General features: G+C 45.5%; 1 protein-coding gene across 2 annotated transcripts in view; it reads left to right on the top strand.

The window, feature by feature from the left end:
* LOC117457505 (zinc finger E-box-binding homeobox 2-like) overlaps positions 1 to 16,943 on the top strand; it is a 79,768-nt gene that overhangs the window by 49,285 nt on the left and 13,540 nt on the right. For both annotated transcript variants that reach the window (XM_034097668.2, XM_034097653.2), the window contains exons 3-4: positions 10,394 to 10,645; positions 15,509 to 15,577. In XM_034097668.2, the coding sequence (XP_033953559.1) occupies positions 10,394 to 10,645; positions 15,509 to 15,577 (321 nt within the window). The remainder of the gene's footprint in view (positions 1 to 10,393; positions 10,646 to 15,508; positions 15,578 to 16,943) is intronic.

Here is a 16,943-nt window from a genome sequence, read left to right as displayed (position 1 = left end):
CTTCTTATGTATGTTCACCCTCTACCTGAAGGCTCTGACTTCCCACTAAAAGAAAAAAGCTTCCAGGAAATGGTTTTGGACGCTTGGGTCGTTGCCGTGACAATAAGCTATGCCCCCTAACTGTCCACCTCCCCGCTACCCACACACACACACACACACACACACACACACACACACACACACACACACACACACACACACACACACACACACACACACACAGCCTCCCCCCTCTGGCTGGATGGCAGCTAATTGGGAAGTTGGTAACAGTGTCAGAGAGTCGCCTTTCTCCAGAGGGCTCTCCCTCTCTGCGAGGGCCCAGGCCACCTCTCTAGTGTGTGTGTGTGTGTGTGTGTGTGTGTGTGTGTGTGTGTGTGTGTGTGTGTGTGTGTGTGTGTGTGTGTGTGTGTGTGTGTGTGTGTGTGTGTGTGTGTGTGTGTGTGTGTGTGTGTGTGTGTGTGTGTGTGTGTGTGTGTGTGTGTGTGTGTGTGTGTGTGTGTGTGTGTGTGTGTGTGTGTGTGTGATTTACTGATTGGAGAGCCCAGTTTGCCGGTTGCCTGCTGGGGATGAGGCACACACACACATACACACTTTCCATTTCCTGGTGGTTGTTTGATACCTGGTGGGGATGCTATTCAGGTGACAAAGGTCTGCTGTGTGTGTGTGTGTGTGTGTGTGTGTGTGTGTGTGTGTGTGTGTGTGTGTGTGTGTGTGTGTGTGTGTGTGTGTGTGTGTGTGTGTGTGTGTGTGTGTGGGGGGGGTGTAACAGATGTGATTTTACACTCTCATTACCATGTGAATGAGGCCCTGGGCCCCCAGATTGGCTCGGACCAGAGAGGAAGACTTCTCATCCCCCCTACTCACCCTCCTGTGGCCCCTCACCTGCCCCCCCCACACCCCTGGTTCATCCTGTCTGATCTCTTTAGTCCATCTGAGGTCCCTGCTTGACTCCCCCCCCCCCCCCCCACCATACACACACATTGATCGACCTTTAAACAGCTGGTGACTGGCAGAGTTTCATGACAGCGAGAGGTCTCACTCTGTCCTTTTTGTTAAGTCAAAAAGAAGGACACAGGAAAGGAAAGTGCTCATCCTGTTATCACACATAATAACCAGAGCAGTCAAAGTCTCCCTCGTTGCTTTTGAGGAGCCCTGTAGCCGGTGAGAAATTGTTGTTCTCTCAGGTGCTGTTTTTCTGAGATAAACGTGGCCATGGCCCCGTTGCCGTGGACAGGAATGCAAAACAACCTTGGCCAGATCAAACCGGTTGTTTGTGCTGCTCCACAGTGTTGGTGTCTGAGGAAAAAGGTGAACGAGTCTGAATGCCTGACACAGCTGCAAGGTGCTCTGCTTTCAAAAAGAACCAGGCTTTCATCTTGCTTTCTTTTTTGAAACATTATTGCTCAAGAGGGAATTCAACCCCTCACCCTGTTAGTGTCGGTGCCTTGCTCAACTCACAGACCAAATGAGGACACTTTTTTAAATGCATGTCCTCACTTCCCAGCCTGTATTCCCTTGATTTTGCAATATTACCAGATGAACTTGAAGCAGTGATTAATTATTTTCCTTCCAAAATAGATGCATAGCGTTTGAGAGGAGAAGCCTTCATTTGTGTCTTTCTTCCGCCTGGATCTCGCTCTCCCTCCTCCCGGTGAGGGGAACCGGCATCAAAAGCCTCTGTTAGTCGGTAATTACAGCTCAGGTTCTGCTTAACTGTTATTAACAAAAAAGTACAGTAATCTGGCCTGGCAGTGCAATATGTTACCGTAGCTTTCTAATTAATCTTACAGGCAGCGTAATACATTTACAATATCAGATTGGCGCAATACTGTATATAGATTTATTAAAGCTTTTAATCAGTTCTGGCAAAATTAATTTTGCAATGATTGCTTACATTTGAATTTGCATATACTTAGTGCAAGTAATTTATTTTTATAGATTCTTTTTTATTAAAAGGAGGCACGTGGGGGCCGTCAGGGATGAAGAATTGCTGGATTGTGCCTCTCTGTGCTGCGAGGGGAAGAGTTACCTCATAGGTGCAAGAAAAGGTGGCTGTCTATAGGTGTCATTTAACCTTCATGTAGTTCTCTTAATCATAAACAAGTGCTCTTCAGCCACATAAAGGGTTTTAAAGGGTTTCATCGAATGTAAATCTGATTTAAGTCGTGATTGCTTACCCTAACCTAACCCTAACGATCTACCCCTTCCTGCTTTACTCTCAACAACTCACAATGTCACAAGCTTACAGAGCAACACACACAGGAACACAGACGTACACTCCCACACACTCACACTTACACACTTACACAAACACACTTACACACTTACACACACACACACACACACACACACACACACACACACACACACACACACACACACACACACACACACACACACACACACACACACACTCGGGAGCAGTGTAGCACTTCCAGGGCAGATAAGAGTGATTCATAAACAGATGAACCCAAAGCAGATGTGTTATCGTGGTGGCGCTGCGCACAAAGTACTGCAAGGCCACACCGGCTCTCATGGGGCCATCACACACACACACACACACACACACGCACACACACACACACACACACACACACACACACACACACACACACACACCACACACACACACGAAGCCAGGGTTCAATATTAAACAGTCAGAGCTGATAACAGAAGGCTGTGACTATCAATTTGGCACCCCCTCCCCGCTCCACCTCGAAATCTAACCTGATACGAGGCCATGTCAGCAGATTCCACCACCTGAGTGTGTGTGTGCGTGTGTGTGTGTGTGAACACGCTGTGTGTCTGTTAGTGCGTGTGTGTGTTTTTAACTCGTGTGAAAGCGTGTGCTCCTATTTCTAAAAATGTTCTGCATGCCGCTTGGTCATGTATGTATGTGTGTGTGTGCACGGCTATTTTTATGCTACATGTAGGTGTGTGTGTGTTTTTGTGTGCCGGGGCGTGGACTCATGGCACTGAGCCACGGTGTCCCTTTGAGACTGGGCAGGAGGAGGAGGAGGAGGTGGAGGAGGAGAAAGAAAGAGGGAGAGAGACTCTGCCGTAGAGAAAGAACGATTTAGATAACAGTCTCTGCTTTTGGCACACACACAAACACACACACACACACACACACACACACACACACTCCTTACTATCAGAAACACATTATTATTGAAGAGAGCTGACCACAGGAGAACCCTGGCAAAGCACCCTGAGATAGGCTCTTATATTTCTCTCCCTCCCCAGGGAAACATTCATGAATTAAATCTTTCTATTAAAGGTAACCCTTCCCTCCTCCCACAAGAATACACACAGAGAAATGTGAGCGCTGTAACCGGTGACTGTTTCCATAACAAATCAGATTATTCCTAAGGCTAATTGAAACATTAAAGAGTTTTTAAAGAGTCAGGACATATTGAAAAATGCAGTATTCAGTCAATATTTTACCTTTTTGATAAAAAACCTCAAATGGAATTATTTCTGTGTCCATGAACTGATGGATTAATTGTTAAATTATGACACACAAATGTAAATGAGTGTATATGTGGAAAACGTGAACAATATTGAATTTATTATTGAATTTAAAGAAATAGGAAATCTATTTAAAATAAACAAATATGTTTTTCTCGTTACTCATTTGGGAATGTATTTATTCAAGCATTTCTCGTCATAGTAATATATGCATGTGTATGGCATTCAGTATTCAGATGCAAACACACAAGTAAACATCCCTTTCTTATGGTGAGACAGATTCTACACATCTGCTTTGTTAGCGGTGTTTTCTGTTCCGTAAGAACGTGCAGGTGCTCCACTGCTGCCTCTCCTTCTTCACAACTTACATTTAGACATCGGCGCACACACAAAGCCTCGCACATTTCAAATTGTTTAAAGTACTCGCTGCGTTCATTCAGCTCGGAGCATAAAAAGAGTCTTTATAGTGGAGGGGAAATTAGCGATGGTCTCTCTTATGTGTGTGTGAAGCCTGCGACGACTCCCAAACTGGAAGCAGTTCACCCGGCAAACGTTTTCTTTTGCTCGTGTGTGTGTGTGTGTGTGTGTGTGTGTGTGTGTGTGTGTGTGTGTGTGTGTGTGTGTGTGTGTGTGTGTGTGTGTGTGTGTGTGTGTGTGTGTGTGTGTGTGTGTGTGTGTGTGTGTGTGTGTGTGTGTGTGTGTGTGTGTGTGTGTGTGTGTGTGTGTGTGTGTGTGTGTGTGTGTGTGTGTATTTGGTTAGTTACAGTAATTACGGCCCAATAACTGACAGCCAAAACCAGGCGGGAGAAAGTAGAAGGGGGCTGTTTTTCCTCCGCCGCGCGCAGCCTTGCTACCGAACATCTGCTGAGAGATTTGCATATTAATTAACCCATATTAACTCTAATTATTCTGGGAAATTATCAAATAAATTAAATTTTCTAATTTTAACCGTTTCCCCCCCCCCCCCCCCCCCCCTCTTTCCGTTGCTTGACGTGTGTCAGGCTAGCAAAGGCAGGCTCACCTGAGTTGGAATAAAAAAGATATACTCTCTAAACCTCCCTCACACACACAGTTCCTCCCCCCTTCCTCCCCTTCCCCACCAACACTTCCCTACTCTGTTCTTCTTCTCTGAAATCCTCCCTCCCACTCTCCTGGCCTGGGAGTCCTGAGGGCAGCCAGGGGAAGCTTTTGTGTGTCCTTCTTCTTCTTCTTCTTCTTCTTCTTCTTCTTCTTCTTCTTCTTCTTCTTCTTCTTCTTCTTCTTCTTCTTCTTCTTCTTCGGCTTGTGTGAGGGTGAGGAGGAGGGGGGTTTACTTCGAACATTTGTTGGAGGCTGGAACATGTGTGAACTGAGGGGGGGAGGGGGGGGCACAGATGGTTGAATCCGTGCAGGACCCGGCAAAGGTGGGACCTCTGAGCTGTTGAGCAAACCTCGAAGCTTTTCTCTGCCCCCCCACCCATCCCACCCCACCCCATGCCTGTTGCTCCGGCCTCCCCGGCAAAATAAATGGGACTTTAATTGAATTAGAGTCAGTGGGTGCTGCGAGGGTCTCCGAGTTGACGGATGAGTGGTGACGTGTGCAAAGTTTCCCCATCAACACAAACACATATAAGAAGTAGTTTAGGTGTGTTATTGGTGATTTAAAGGGGAACATCCTGTGTAAGGGTTTAATGTGAAAGGCTCTAATGGTCAACAAGACATAGAAAATGGCAGGTGCTATCATTTGCTGTATTTGGTTGTACATCTTGAATTATCTGGCGGTCGAACAGACTGTTGATTTTCTTATTCAGTGTGGTAAAGTTTGAGCGGTTGACTGTTAAATACATAAAAGTCCTAATTTTATTTTTGACAGTTCAAAAGAACGACTCATATCAGTCAAACACACTCACTTCACTTTCAGCGACACCCCCCTCCCCCTCTCTAATGCTGCCCAGACAGACAGACACACACACACACACACACACACACACACACACACACACACACACACACACACACACACACACACACTCCCAGGTTGCGTTTACACTTCACTGAGTTTTCACCATTCATCGTCTCTCCCAAGTCGCCCCCCCCTCCCTCCCTGCCCTCACCCCTCACTCTCTCTCTGTCTCTTTTCAGGGCTTTTGTTTGCCCTCTGCCACCGTCCTTTCACCGACTTGGCCCTGATTTGGCCCTTGTGCTCGATCACACCATTATACTGAGACAAGATAGCACAAAATATCCAAACATGTCTGCCATTCTTTTGTCTGGCTCCTAGACAGCACCAGTGGGCCCTGTTTAACGGACATAATACCTGGGGAACATTTCAAATATAAGACATATGATATAAATGTTTGCAAGTTGAACAGTTATTTGAGGCAAGGAAACCTTTAAAAGAATATTAATTCAGTATGTTAAGCTGTCAAATTGTATTGTAAATATAATTTTTTATTGTCAAAAAAAGGAAAATATTCTTGAATTATATATAATGTGTGTCTCATTTTCTATTTACTGACACATTGTATAACTTTTGCATTCGTTTGGATATCAGTTTTTTATATTGTGGTACTTATTAAGAGGGAAATACAAGAATATATCAAGAAATAAGACAGGTATTTAATAAATTAAAAAAAGACCCAAACAACTCTTGAGAGAAGAAGTATTTAATATACCATTTAAGTAAGTTAACAAGTCTTCCTGCGAGGTTTCCATCCGACATGAGTAGGACTTACGGAGAAGTGTTTAAACTGTTGCAGACTGGAGCAATGGCAGACAAAAGGTCATGATGAGAATCCACTACCGCCGGCCGTAGCCACAAGGCAGCGACCTCGCTTCCACCTTAATGCCCTCCCACACACACACACACACACACACACACACACACACACCCACACACACACACACACACACACACACACACACACACACACACACACACACACACACACACACACACACACACACACACACTGACTAACACTCCTGCTCCTCCATCTCCCTCGCAGCCATCCAGGTGATCCGCTTGGCTCACATTCATGAGACAGGGAGCGAGCGTGAGCAGTTATCGTCCAATAGGGAGAATGTCCTGGCTCATTATCGGCGTAGGAGGCCGAGCGTGTCACCTGGAGCTAAGCCCCGACACTCGACTACAAAAAAAAAGTCAGCCGGGGTTAGTGTGAGAGCGCGAACGTGGGTGTTAGTCATCCTCCCTGCAGCCATCACCTCCACCGCTGGCCTGCCGAACAGAAAGAGCTCTGTTTCTCCCTGGCTCTGCGGCAGGAAGGGCTTTCACCGCACGCTCCTCCGGGTGATGGCTCTGGCATAGTTTAATAAATGATACGATAATACCTGTTAGCATTGTCAAACGGTTTTTCCTCGACACAGTGCAGGTCTGAACCCAGCTTCCGGGGAAGATTTCAATGCTAAAATAAGTTTTAAATTGGAGATAAGTTTCCCCTTTTCTTGAATTTGCATCCATCTTAGTCTGGATTTGAATGATGTTGCATTACTGACGGTCAGTTCAGGAAGTGAAACCATCACCACCGAGAAGACTTACTGTGAACACAAGCTCATCTTTGACTTTTCTTGATGTCGCTACCTCAGCTTGAAAGACATTCCGTGCATGCTTACCATACATACAAGGTTTTTTCCGACAAACAGATGGGTCAACATCAAAGGTACACGTTGGTGGCTGTGTATTCCTCCGAGTGAGTGTGCTTGGTGTCTTTGAATGCAGCATGTGGTCAGACAACTGCTGTCAAGCGCGCGCAGGGAGTGAGTTATCTCTGGGTTCTGCAGCAGTCGATTATGAGTCCAACATTAAAGGCGTTTGTGATCACTGGAGCCATTTGTCGGCTGTCAAACCTGACGCTTTGTAAATACAATCATTTTAGATTTGGAGTTTGTTTTCCCGACACTAAATTAATTCCACCGGCTCCTCAGTATGTGCAGAATACGACTGCCAGAGAAGAAGCATTGCCCTGTGCCATTGTTTTTTTTATTTATCTTCATCAAAGAAATGATGAGATTTTAATAAGACTTTCTCCCACTCTGTGCTCCTCTCTCAGGCTGTCACTGCTGATGCTTCCAACCATCTTGATCAATATACAATATTCCTCTGCGCTCTGTACTCTTCCCTGAGTGACAGAATAATGCCAGGCCTGTGAAAGGGTTATGTCAGATAGTTTAAAACCCGATATTAAACAAGAGTTGTGTCAATTTAATTATCAGCACGACAAGTCAAACAGGCTTCTTTTATTTAGCCAAAACGCAGGTAGCACGATTTTTGTAAAACACCAACCGCAATGGCTTTTGTTACCATGACACTTAAGGTAAAAAAAGGAGAGAAGTAAACACTATCTTTTCTTTGTCTCAGCAACACAAAAGACTGATTAAGAGCGAGGTTCGGGGGAGGGGGGCGAAATAACTGCCTGTGAAATATTAGTAGGTTAGAATCACTTTGTTGCGTGACACAATACCAATAGATGCCTCGTGCTCGCAGAGGGAGAGGCTCTTGTCAACGGTGGCACCTAAACAATGGCGGCTTTCTTGACGTTAATACTACACGTTTGACTTGACGAGCACCCCACTGTCATTTTGCCTTCTTGGAGGTATACGTTGAATGCGGAGGAGACAGCTGACGTTCGGAGAAGATTGCTTCTACTGTAGCTTTTCGGAGACAGTTCAAACGCCCCCCCGTGCTTAAATGTGTTCTGCAAACTTCAGAAACAAGACGTCACATGAAACAGCAGGAGATAGGAAAATGTGTTAAAACTTATCCAGGATTTTTCCGGAAAGTTTGTTGTGCAGATTTGGACAATGCATTCCCTCATTCCCTATGCGGGAGTGTTGAAGTCAGAACGGTGTGCGTTGCCGCGGTGGATGTGTTGCTAAACAAAAAGAAGCTCCCTCGCTCCTTTTATTGGGGAAGAATGGGCCCTTTAAAACCTGTCCAGCCTTAGATAATTTCATTCAGCCGGCCCCTGCTCGCCGTCATTGAATCTGCATCCAGAGATCAGGTTCACAGCAACGGGTTGATAGCTTCCCAAGCCTCTTGGCCTTTTGTTCTACCCGCCCCCTCCTTCTCTGGAGGCTGGGGGGGGGGGGACACAGAGCTGATGGGACATTGCTGAGAAAAGGTTCAAAACCTCAGGGGTGAAGGGTCTCAACTTCCAAAATGATAATCTTGTTGTTTTGAGGGGACGTCAAGATGAGAATTTCCCCGATTTGGCAAAGTGTTTTAATTGTTGAAGTTAAACAGGTAAAGGCGTCGACATAAATATATAATATTTCATATAAAGGCTTAATATCAATTGTACCTAGGTAGATTTGGACCACCCAGGAATCTCTCTCCACTCGGGGTCTCCAGCCTGCGTTGCCTTTTTGTCATCTCGGAGGGGCATTACTGAGTCTGAACTTGCCTAAACCCTTGTGATCACACCTCTTGAAAAGGTTTTGTTTCTTCCGTCGATTGGTATTCGAGGCAGGTCACCACACTCCCACCCTCCTCTCCCTCCCCCCCTCCACCCCCCTCCAGCCTGCCTGCCTGCCTGCCATCCCCTCCTCCCACCCCGCCGCCCTCCCCCCTCCCACATTTGAAAGCCCTGTTTTCATTTTAATTTGCACCTGTTGTGCAGTTGTTCGCTGAAGGCAAGTGCGGACCAGTCGGTCGTACGGAGACGTGTTAGGAGGAGATGTGGCGAGGCTTATCTTTTGATATGTATAACGTCTTCGGAAATGCACGGACTTCATCTGCTCAGCACTCTTGAATCTGGGAGAGTTCAAGAGGCAGGGACACTTTTAGACCTCGGAAGGCAAAATATGGCACCTAAAGTGTGATTAAGCCCGTCGAATACACAATGTGAGGCATATTATACAATATTTATGTACTCGCTAAAACATTCTCCAAGCTATTAGATATAAATCTGTTGATATTTCATCAAAGACTTATGAGCTCGCTCCAGCTTTTCTTTATTACTCCGGAGCATAAATTCAGCTAAAGCACATTAAAAAGCGTCACTATGGTGGCTCAAAGTCTGGGTCCTCCCATGATTGGCTCACACCGCAGAACATTCTTGCACAAGCTGCCAATGAGGTGTGTCCCCATGTGAAGCCATGTTTCTGGCTCGCCCTCGCGCTCCATCTGCGCCCCTCCAATAAGTCTTCTGACGGCCCTTTCTGCCACAATTGACTCTGTGGCGAAGAACCTGCCGACGTTGGTGACAAATTTGCACACGACGCCACCTTTGATTGAGTTCACAGCCCCTTATTTACAGGCCAGCTATTTTAGGAAAAACAAGCATATGTGTGTGGAACCGGGCGGGCCCTGGAGTGTGTGTAAGGGTGTGTGTGTGTCAGAGTATCTCCCTGAATGTGCGCCCTCAAGGCCTTGTCATATTTTCTTATGTTAGGAAACACGGTTCAGTAGCAATGCAAATGTGATGAATAATCTAAACGACTATGAGTTGAGCCTTTTGTATGCATACCGACGACATTTGTTATATTGCACGAGGTATGCCGAGCATGTGAAACGTGACGGGTATGTTTGGGAGCAGAGCCGTCCTGAAAGGTGCAGCTCGTTGGCATCCCAGGCATGTTAGCAGGACTGAAAATTAGTGGCTATTTTGGCTCGCATCTCCTCGACAGCTGTCTGCCCACCGCTGCGGTTCAGTCACAGATTCCAGTCGCGGATGCTGTAATTGGGGTGTAACCCAAAAAGAAAAAAGAAAAAGCGCCTACGCCTTGGACCGAGCAGTGATGTGGGGTGACCTTTTTAAATCTGGGAATAAACCTCAATTTCAAAAAACAAGTTGAAATCAGATTCCTCTGTCATTTATGTTAAAGGAGATACGCCTACATTACTCATCAGAAATGTTTCTCTTGATCATAAGGATGATTTCTCTCCTGTACTGACCTTTCTTCCTTCCTCTTTGTGTTTCAGCTCTGAACTACGAGAATGTGGTCGAGACCGGCTCAGAGACGGAGGAGGAAGACAAGCTGCTGGTGTCCGAGGAAGACCCCCTGATCAACGGTACAGGCAGCCCGGCCAGCCTCACCAACCCGGAGAATTCCCCGCGGGCCGAGAGCCACGGCTTGCTCTCCAAAGAGGAGGAAGACGACGAGATGCGGGATAGCGGCGTCGAGCACATCTGGCCCGACAACGACATGCTGAGCGCCTCCGTCGACGGTACTGGTGAGTGTCTAGATGTTGCAGAGAGGGAATTCATCTCATTGGTGGAGAGGAACCTCAGTGGGAGGAGTTATAAAAGAATCCAAGAATTTCCAAACAATGGGTTGGATGAAGGGCAAACTGAGGATTTCTAACTATTTTGTTGTGGATGTGCTCTTATCCAGTCAGATTGAGAGCATATCTTACATTGTATTCATCTGCTATCTAAGAATCATGACGTGCATTCCTAGAAAGCAGAAAGCTGGATATTTTTGTTTTATTTGGTCCAGGAAATTGGATATTGTAATGATATTGTTTTACTTTGTATGGGGCGAATGTCATGTGAGGTTGAGATGTCAAAAAATGAAATAACCTAATAATAAAACGTCCTTTTTCGATCCAGATTCAGCTAAAGAAAAACATTAAGAAACTAGCTTTTGTCCTCTCTTCTACCAGATGTGTGGGTGCAGGTGAGCTGTCAATCACACCACCCCACTAAGCTGACTTTCTGATACTTTATAGTGAATGTGTGCACATCCTGCCACTCGTGGTGTCGCCTTACACCGTAAACCCCACCCATCTGGTGCCCGGGTAGACTAAAACAAACCCCACGGAGCGGTGTGCAAACACGGCTTGAGCCAGGTCTGAGCCCCCGAACGATGCTCCCTCAGCAGACACACGATAAACATTTTTCTTCGCGAGCGGCGGAGATTCACGCTTATGGAGAAGCCAAACAACGAAAAATATTTACAGTAATGTATAACCTCGCAAAAGGAAAAGAGAAGCAGCAGGAGTGTGCTTTTGATTCAATGTTGCAGATTCTGCAGAAGGCATGTGAGGCTATTTTTACTCAGGGTTTATTGTATTTCAACCTCCAATAGTGACTGATGCAGTGTAACCCCCCCCCCCCCCGACTCACAAGCTGCTTAATCCCAGGCAGGTGATACCTTTTCCAAACTTGACTGACTTATCGTCTTTTGTGGAGCAGCTCAGATTGCAGGGGCCCCAGTCACGGATGCTTGAAAGATAAATACTTTTAATTAGGGGGCAGGGTATAATCATTAAAGGAAGCCAGACTGCTGCGAAAAGTCATTAACAATCTTAAATGAAATTTTTATTTTTATGATAGCCATTTACATGTATAATAAGAGTCAATGATTCTTGGAAGCATGTGACAGGAACAGAGTATGGCGAGAAGTCATGTAAGACAGCCAATTTAAATGAGCCGGGCTCCGCTATTCATTTCTGCTAATGAACTAGCTGTGCACGCTGCCGAAAAGAAACCGAGGAACATTTCAGCAGTCTTACATTTTAATATGGGGGGAAATTGCACATTTATTAGGGATGGAACAAAAAAATGGGTATCAACATTTGCCTCAACTAAAGAACAGTTCCTTAAGGGAGGGAGGAAGAAAAGACAGTTTGGTAAATAAATCAAGATAAAGGATAAACAAGCTGTCGTTGCATACGGTAATTGTTTATTTGATAAAGACCCGCGGTGCCATAATGTCTGTAATTCAACTATGTTGCAATTCCCAGATAATATGCTTCTCGTGTGATAAAGTGTCTGACATATTTCAGAGAGCAAGTCAAGTTCATTAGAGCGTTTGGGAGTCTCTTTCCCAATCTTGCGGGTGCTGTGTTTCCCAGCCTGTTTTTTCTGCTTCCTCGGTGCCTAAGTGTCTACAGTGATACCTCAGCACATAACTTAGGCCTGAGATAAGTTAGCACCCCCCCTCCTTCCTCCTCCGACTGATTTCGTCGTCACTCCCCTATCATTTTTTTTTGTACGCAGGTCTTGTAAGCGATAGTAATGTCTTCATGAGTAAAAGTGAGGACATATGTCGCCCGGAAACAAAACAGACACGGATATTCCATGGGTTGCAAATGGTGTCTTTAGCAACACAGCTTAGGGGATTCGCTGAAATGTAGTACAGAACATTTATCGCAGAGCCTCTTCTGATTTCAGGGCACAATCAGAGTCTTGTGTCTGTCCTTGACATTCCTTCATCCCACATTGAGGCTGGACGCGATGTGCTGGAAAGCATGACATCATTATCACTGACAGACAGTTTCAAATAAATCACCTGCGTTCTCCCGTTGCCCTTTCTTAAGTCTCTGTAGGGCGTCTTAGCGTTGCAGCAAGAAATCCCTCTTTTCATCACGATTGCTTGAGATATATTATCCAAAAAGACTCTTCCTAATGACATTCCTCGCCAAATGTGTCCTTCTGCTTTCGATAAAGCCGTGCTTCTTGTTTTCATTGCGCGTGTAAGAAGTTTTGTGATTATTAATTTGCCATTTAAACACCTATTGCATCGCCACATTTGACAATAAGAGCAGTGTTTCAGATGCCAATAATAAAAAAAAAACTAGTCATTGGCTCTAAATTGCTGGAACGATAGTGTAAACATATCAGCGATGCCGTCGTCTTCCTCAAACCTGTTTTCATCAAAGCTTGTCTGTTTCTGAAGCTATTGTGTGCACACTGGGCAGGATCAGGAGGAATCAAGGCTAAACGCACAAAGGCAGGACTTTAAAGCGCCTGCGGTGAGCGGCCATAAAAATAGGAATGTTTTCAAAATAAACAGCATCAGAGCCGCTATGAAAATAGGTGGAATACGTCTGGCCAAGGTATTCTGGACTCCTCCTGAGTCTCAAAACCTCAACATCGCTCTTCTAGGAGGTGTGTACCTTACTGCCTCACGTCCTCTGTGATTTACCACTGACAAAACACACTTTCCAGCATTTAGTGGACACTTTTCTTCCTAAATGCTTTCCACTATCCAAAATAGGTGCATATTTGTGGCAAAAAATGACTTTCCCTTGTTTTTGACATTGGTCTTGTAAAATGTGAGCAGTGGCTTTTCTTACAGTAGAAAGACCCAGGAGCCTATCATGACACTTTGTCCCAGTTGAGTGTAGCTTAAAGCTGGCATGGATTGCATGTGTGTGTGCCAGAGGCCATAGAAGTGAGGTGTACGTGGTATTAGCCTACCTCCTACTGGAAGCAGCCGTCCTCCCTTTACAACACAGATAACAAAAGTTGTCCAAGGTAAATAGGGGAGAGTGGAGGGCCAGTAAATCCCACTGGTCATCCCCTTGCGTCAGACCAAAAGTATGCAGCCAAATGTGATTACCCAGAGAAAACACGGTGCCTACGAGGACACACGGTGAGGGGGTTTTCACTGTTCAGGGTTTCAAACGTGCTGATATCTGGGTATATTTTTAATCTGTGGTGCAAAATCTGTTTTGTTTTGTCATACTTGAATTTATGTTGTTCGAAAACCCATTCATTTTCTCATACTTCGACTGCGGTTTGGAAGCTGTTTGGCAGACGTGCAATCAAAATGTAAAGTTAAAAAACCTTCGCGAGGGGAAAGTTAAACTAGGACATACCCCTGCAGAACAGTCTGTCATTATTCTGTGAAGCCATTGACAGGGGTATTTATCATTTCACCGCAAAAGCCACATCTTTAATTTCAAGAAGAGCCGTAGAAAGCATTCCACGACTTCCCCATTGTCTTCAAGGAAAAATAAAGAAATGTTTTGGTTTCTGGCTCTCGTGTCACAGGATAACATTATTATAAACAATACACCCACCACCTTTCCTGTAACATCTCAGCCAGGTTTCTGTAACATGTGCGCTCACCCTGGGTTTAATAGCTCAGGGAGAGGCAGCAACATCAGATCCTGCTGTGGACTTTAAAAAAAGAAAATCTTCACAAAGCAACACTTGTAACATCCTTGCCTGAGCAGCAGAGCAAGAACAGATGTAAAGCGCACAATGCAGGTTTCTTGTCCTTTTTTTTTTTTTTTTTTTTACTCAAAGCCTGCGTTTTCCCGGATGCACCGTGATTTCATTTTTACCGTCGAGGCAGGAAGGAGGGACCGAGGACTTCTTAAGTTGATTGTCCGGTCGGTGTCCTCCTGTCGACCGTGGTGGGATGAATTTGTCAGAAGAGGGTTTGTTTACGAGCCTGTCAATCCACCGTTTATTTACTGTCACCTCACCTGTGCCAGGGCAACGTCTGCACACCACTATCCTGATTGGCAGTAAGAACCTGTCCTGTTCAAACCAACGCTTCTGCACGGTTAGTTATTCATAGCCAGGCTTTCTGTTGAGTCCAAAACCTCAAAGTCAAACTGCTCACATCTACCGAGCAAGGATTGAATAGTTAATTTAAAAGATGTAACCCTAACCCTAGATTCCCATTGTGGTGCCCATATTATCGACCTTCAGTCTAACATACTCCACCAGTCCATTCTCCCTCTCCACCCACCTGAGGTTCACCCTAACCAATGAGGTTATTTCTGCCCTTGAGAAATGTTTGTGCAACCACAACTCTTAATGTGGTTAAGCGTTGTGTTCTTTTGAGTTGGTAGCGAGGCCTTAACTCTCTGCCAGGGGGTTGTGGCAAATCAAAAGAATGTGTGCCCTCACAATGCTCCCAAGCAGCTTTGGAGAGAACCATCCACCAAATGACATATGATAAAACGAGCGTGATGCTGCATGCGGAGGATTGCCGCGGCGACACAGCCAGGGAGTAATAAGCTCCGCCTGCGTGTTGGCTGGAGCTCTATGATTGCTCAGGTGGATGTGCTTCGTGTATTGTTTAATCGCCCTGTTTGGTGATTGAAGCTTTCTTCGCCCCCCCCCCACCGCTTGTCGTCATGTTAAAGGTAAATAAGTCACTGTCTGGCTCCGATGATAGCATTCATTAAGCACGCCGAACAAAGCCGCGGATGCACAGCGGTGCCTTCATTGCTTTCTCCATACCTTCTTCTTAAAGGCCTCATTGTCAGTGTGTGTTGGTTTGCATGGTGCTCAGAGGTACTCACCCCTCCTCTCCTCACACCCTCTCTTTCTCTCTGTTTTCTGTGCAGATGAAATAAAAGATGACTTTGACACCCTGGGGCCTGATGCCACGATGCAGGCTGTTGGAAACGGTACAGGTGAGATGAATGAATATTTTAAATGTATTTTATCTAGTTACAATACAATATAATATTTAAATACTTTCACGTTATTGAAGGGTCAATCACTTTTTAGAGAGTTTTTCGCACCCTCTACTTACTCGAGCTGTGTGTACCCTTCCTGCTGATGTAAGTGAGTGTGCGTCCCGGTGCCGTCTCCTGGTGGAACCGAACCCGACCTGCCATTTTTCATTAAGCCACCAAAGCTGATTCGCAGCCACACACCCCTCCCTCCCATGATATCATCCTGGCTACCCTGACAATTGGCCCGGGACGCTGTTATGGTTAACCAAAACGCACCCCACAGAACGCCACGCGGGCCTGCATCAAAACCCTCCCTTCAGCTTTAATTACGATGACTTTTCTGCACGTCGTGATGTTTTTTTCTTCTTTCTTTCTCCGTCTCTGTGCTCAAAGCGCCTGTTTTCCATTTTCAATGCTTAAAGGAGTTTTGGAAACAATGCTGTGGCACCGCTGTGGAAGCTCCCCGCCACTAAATCACATGTGATTTTGTTTAAAGACATGAGCAGTTTGATCACGTCCCGGTGCCAAAGCGCACTTTGATCCAGGTGGTTTCCTCCCTCACTGGTTGTTTCTCCCTAAAGAAACGTTTTACAGTTCGACCCTTTCACTCAAAACAACCTTAAAATAACATCTACAATTAGAAAAGCATTGTTCAGAAACCACAGAGAGCCATCTAATGAGAACGCCGCATATTATGCTATTACAGTCATCAAACGCGATCCATTGGCACCGATGACATTTCGCCACTTTTGACAACCAAATATCCACTACCTTGACCTTTCGCAAATTGGACCGCAAACTCATCACGGCATAACAAATGGCTCTTTACACCTCACCTTGGCTCTCTAGTCTAAAAGCTAATTAACATGAACTCTGGTGAGACGTCACTCCCTTTTTGGTTCACTATCGCTGCACAGCCTCCACCATTTTCCTCAGGTTGTAAACAGCGAGAGTGTGTTTCTTGAAAGTCGGCCATCCCCTTGACTAATGAAGGCTGCTGATTTCTTTTAGCTCCGGTTTGTTTTTTCGGAGGCAGCTATCTCCACAATGCAGCTTAAGAGTTTCCCCGAAGAGAAGGGACTGGGAAATAATTTGAGAAAACGCATTGTGTGGCCTCAGCACTTTGGCTGGCTTAAGATGCATTCTGCTCAGCTATGGCAAAGCATCCCTCTCTTTTTTTTCTGCACTGGTTTGTGGTTTGGCCCCGGTAATCTGTTCAACACAGAATCAACAAAAGCCACAGTCTCTTGATTGACCTTATATGTGAAAGTCGATACAAAGAAACGTGGCTCTGTTGCTGATTAAGCCAGGCCTGTGTATA

Source organism: Pseudochaenichthys georgianus, chromosome 2 (assembly GCF_902827115.2).
Source record: "Pseudochaenichthys georgianus chromosome 2, fPseGeo1.2, whole genome shotgun sequence".
NCBI lineage: Eukaryota > Metazoa > Chordata > Actinopteri > Perciformes > Channichthyidae > Pseudochaenichthys > Pseudochaenichthys georgianus.
The sequence above is the reverse complement of the archived record's forward strand: the minus strand, read 5'-3'. Positions and strand labels throughout refer to the sequence as shown.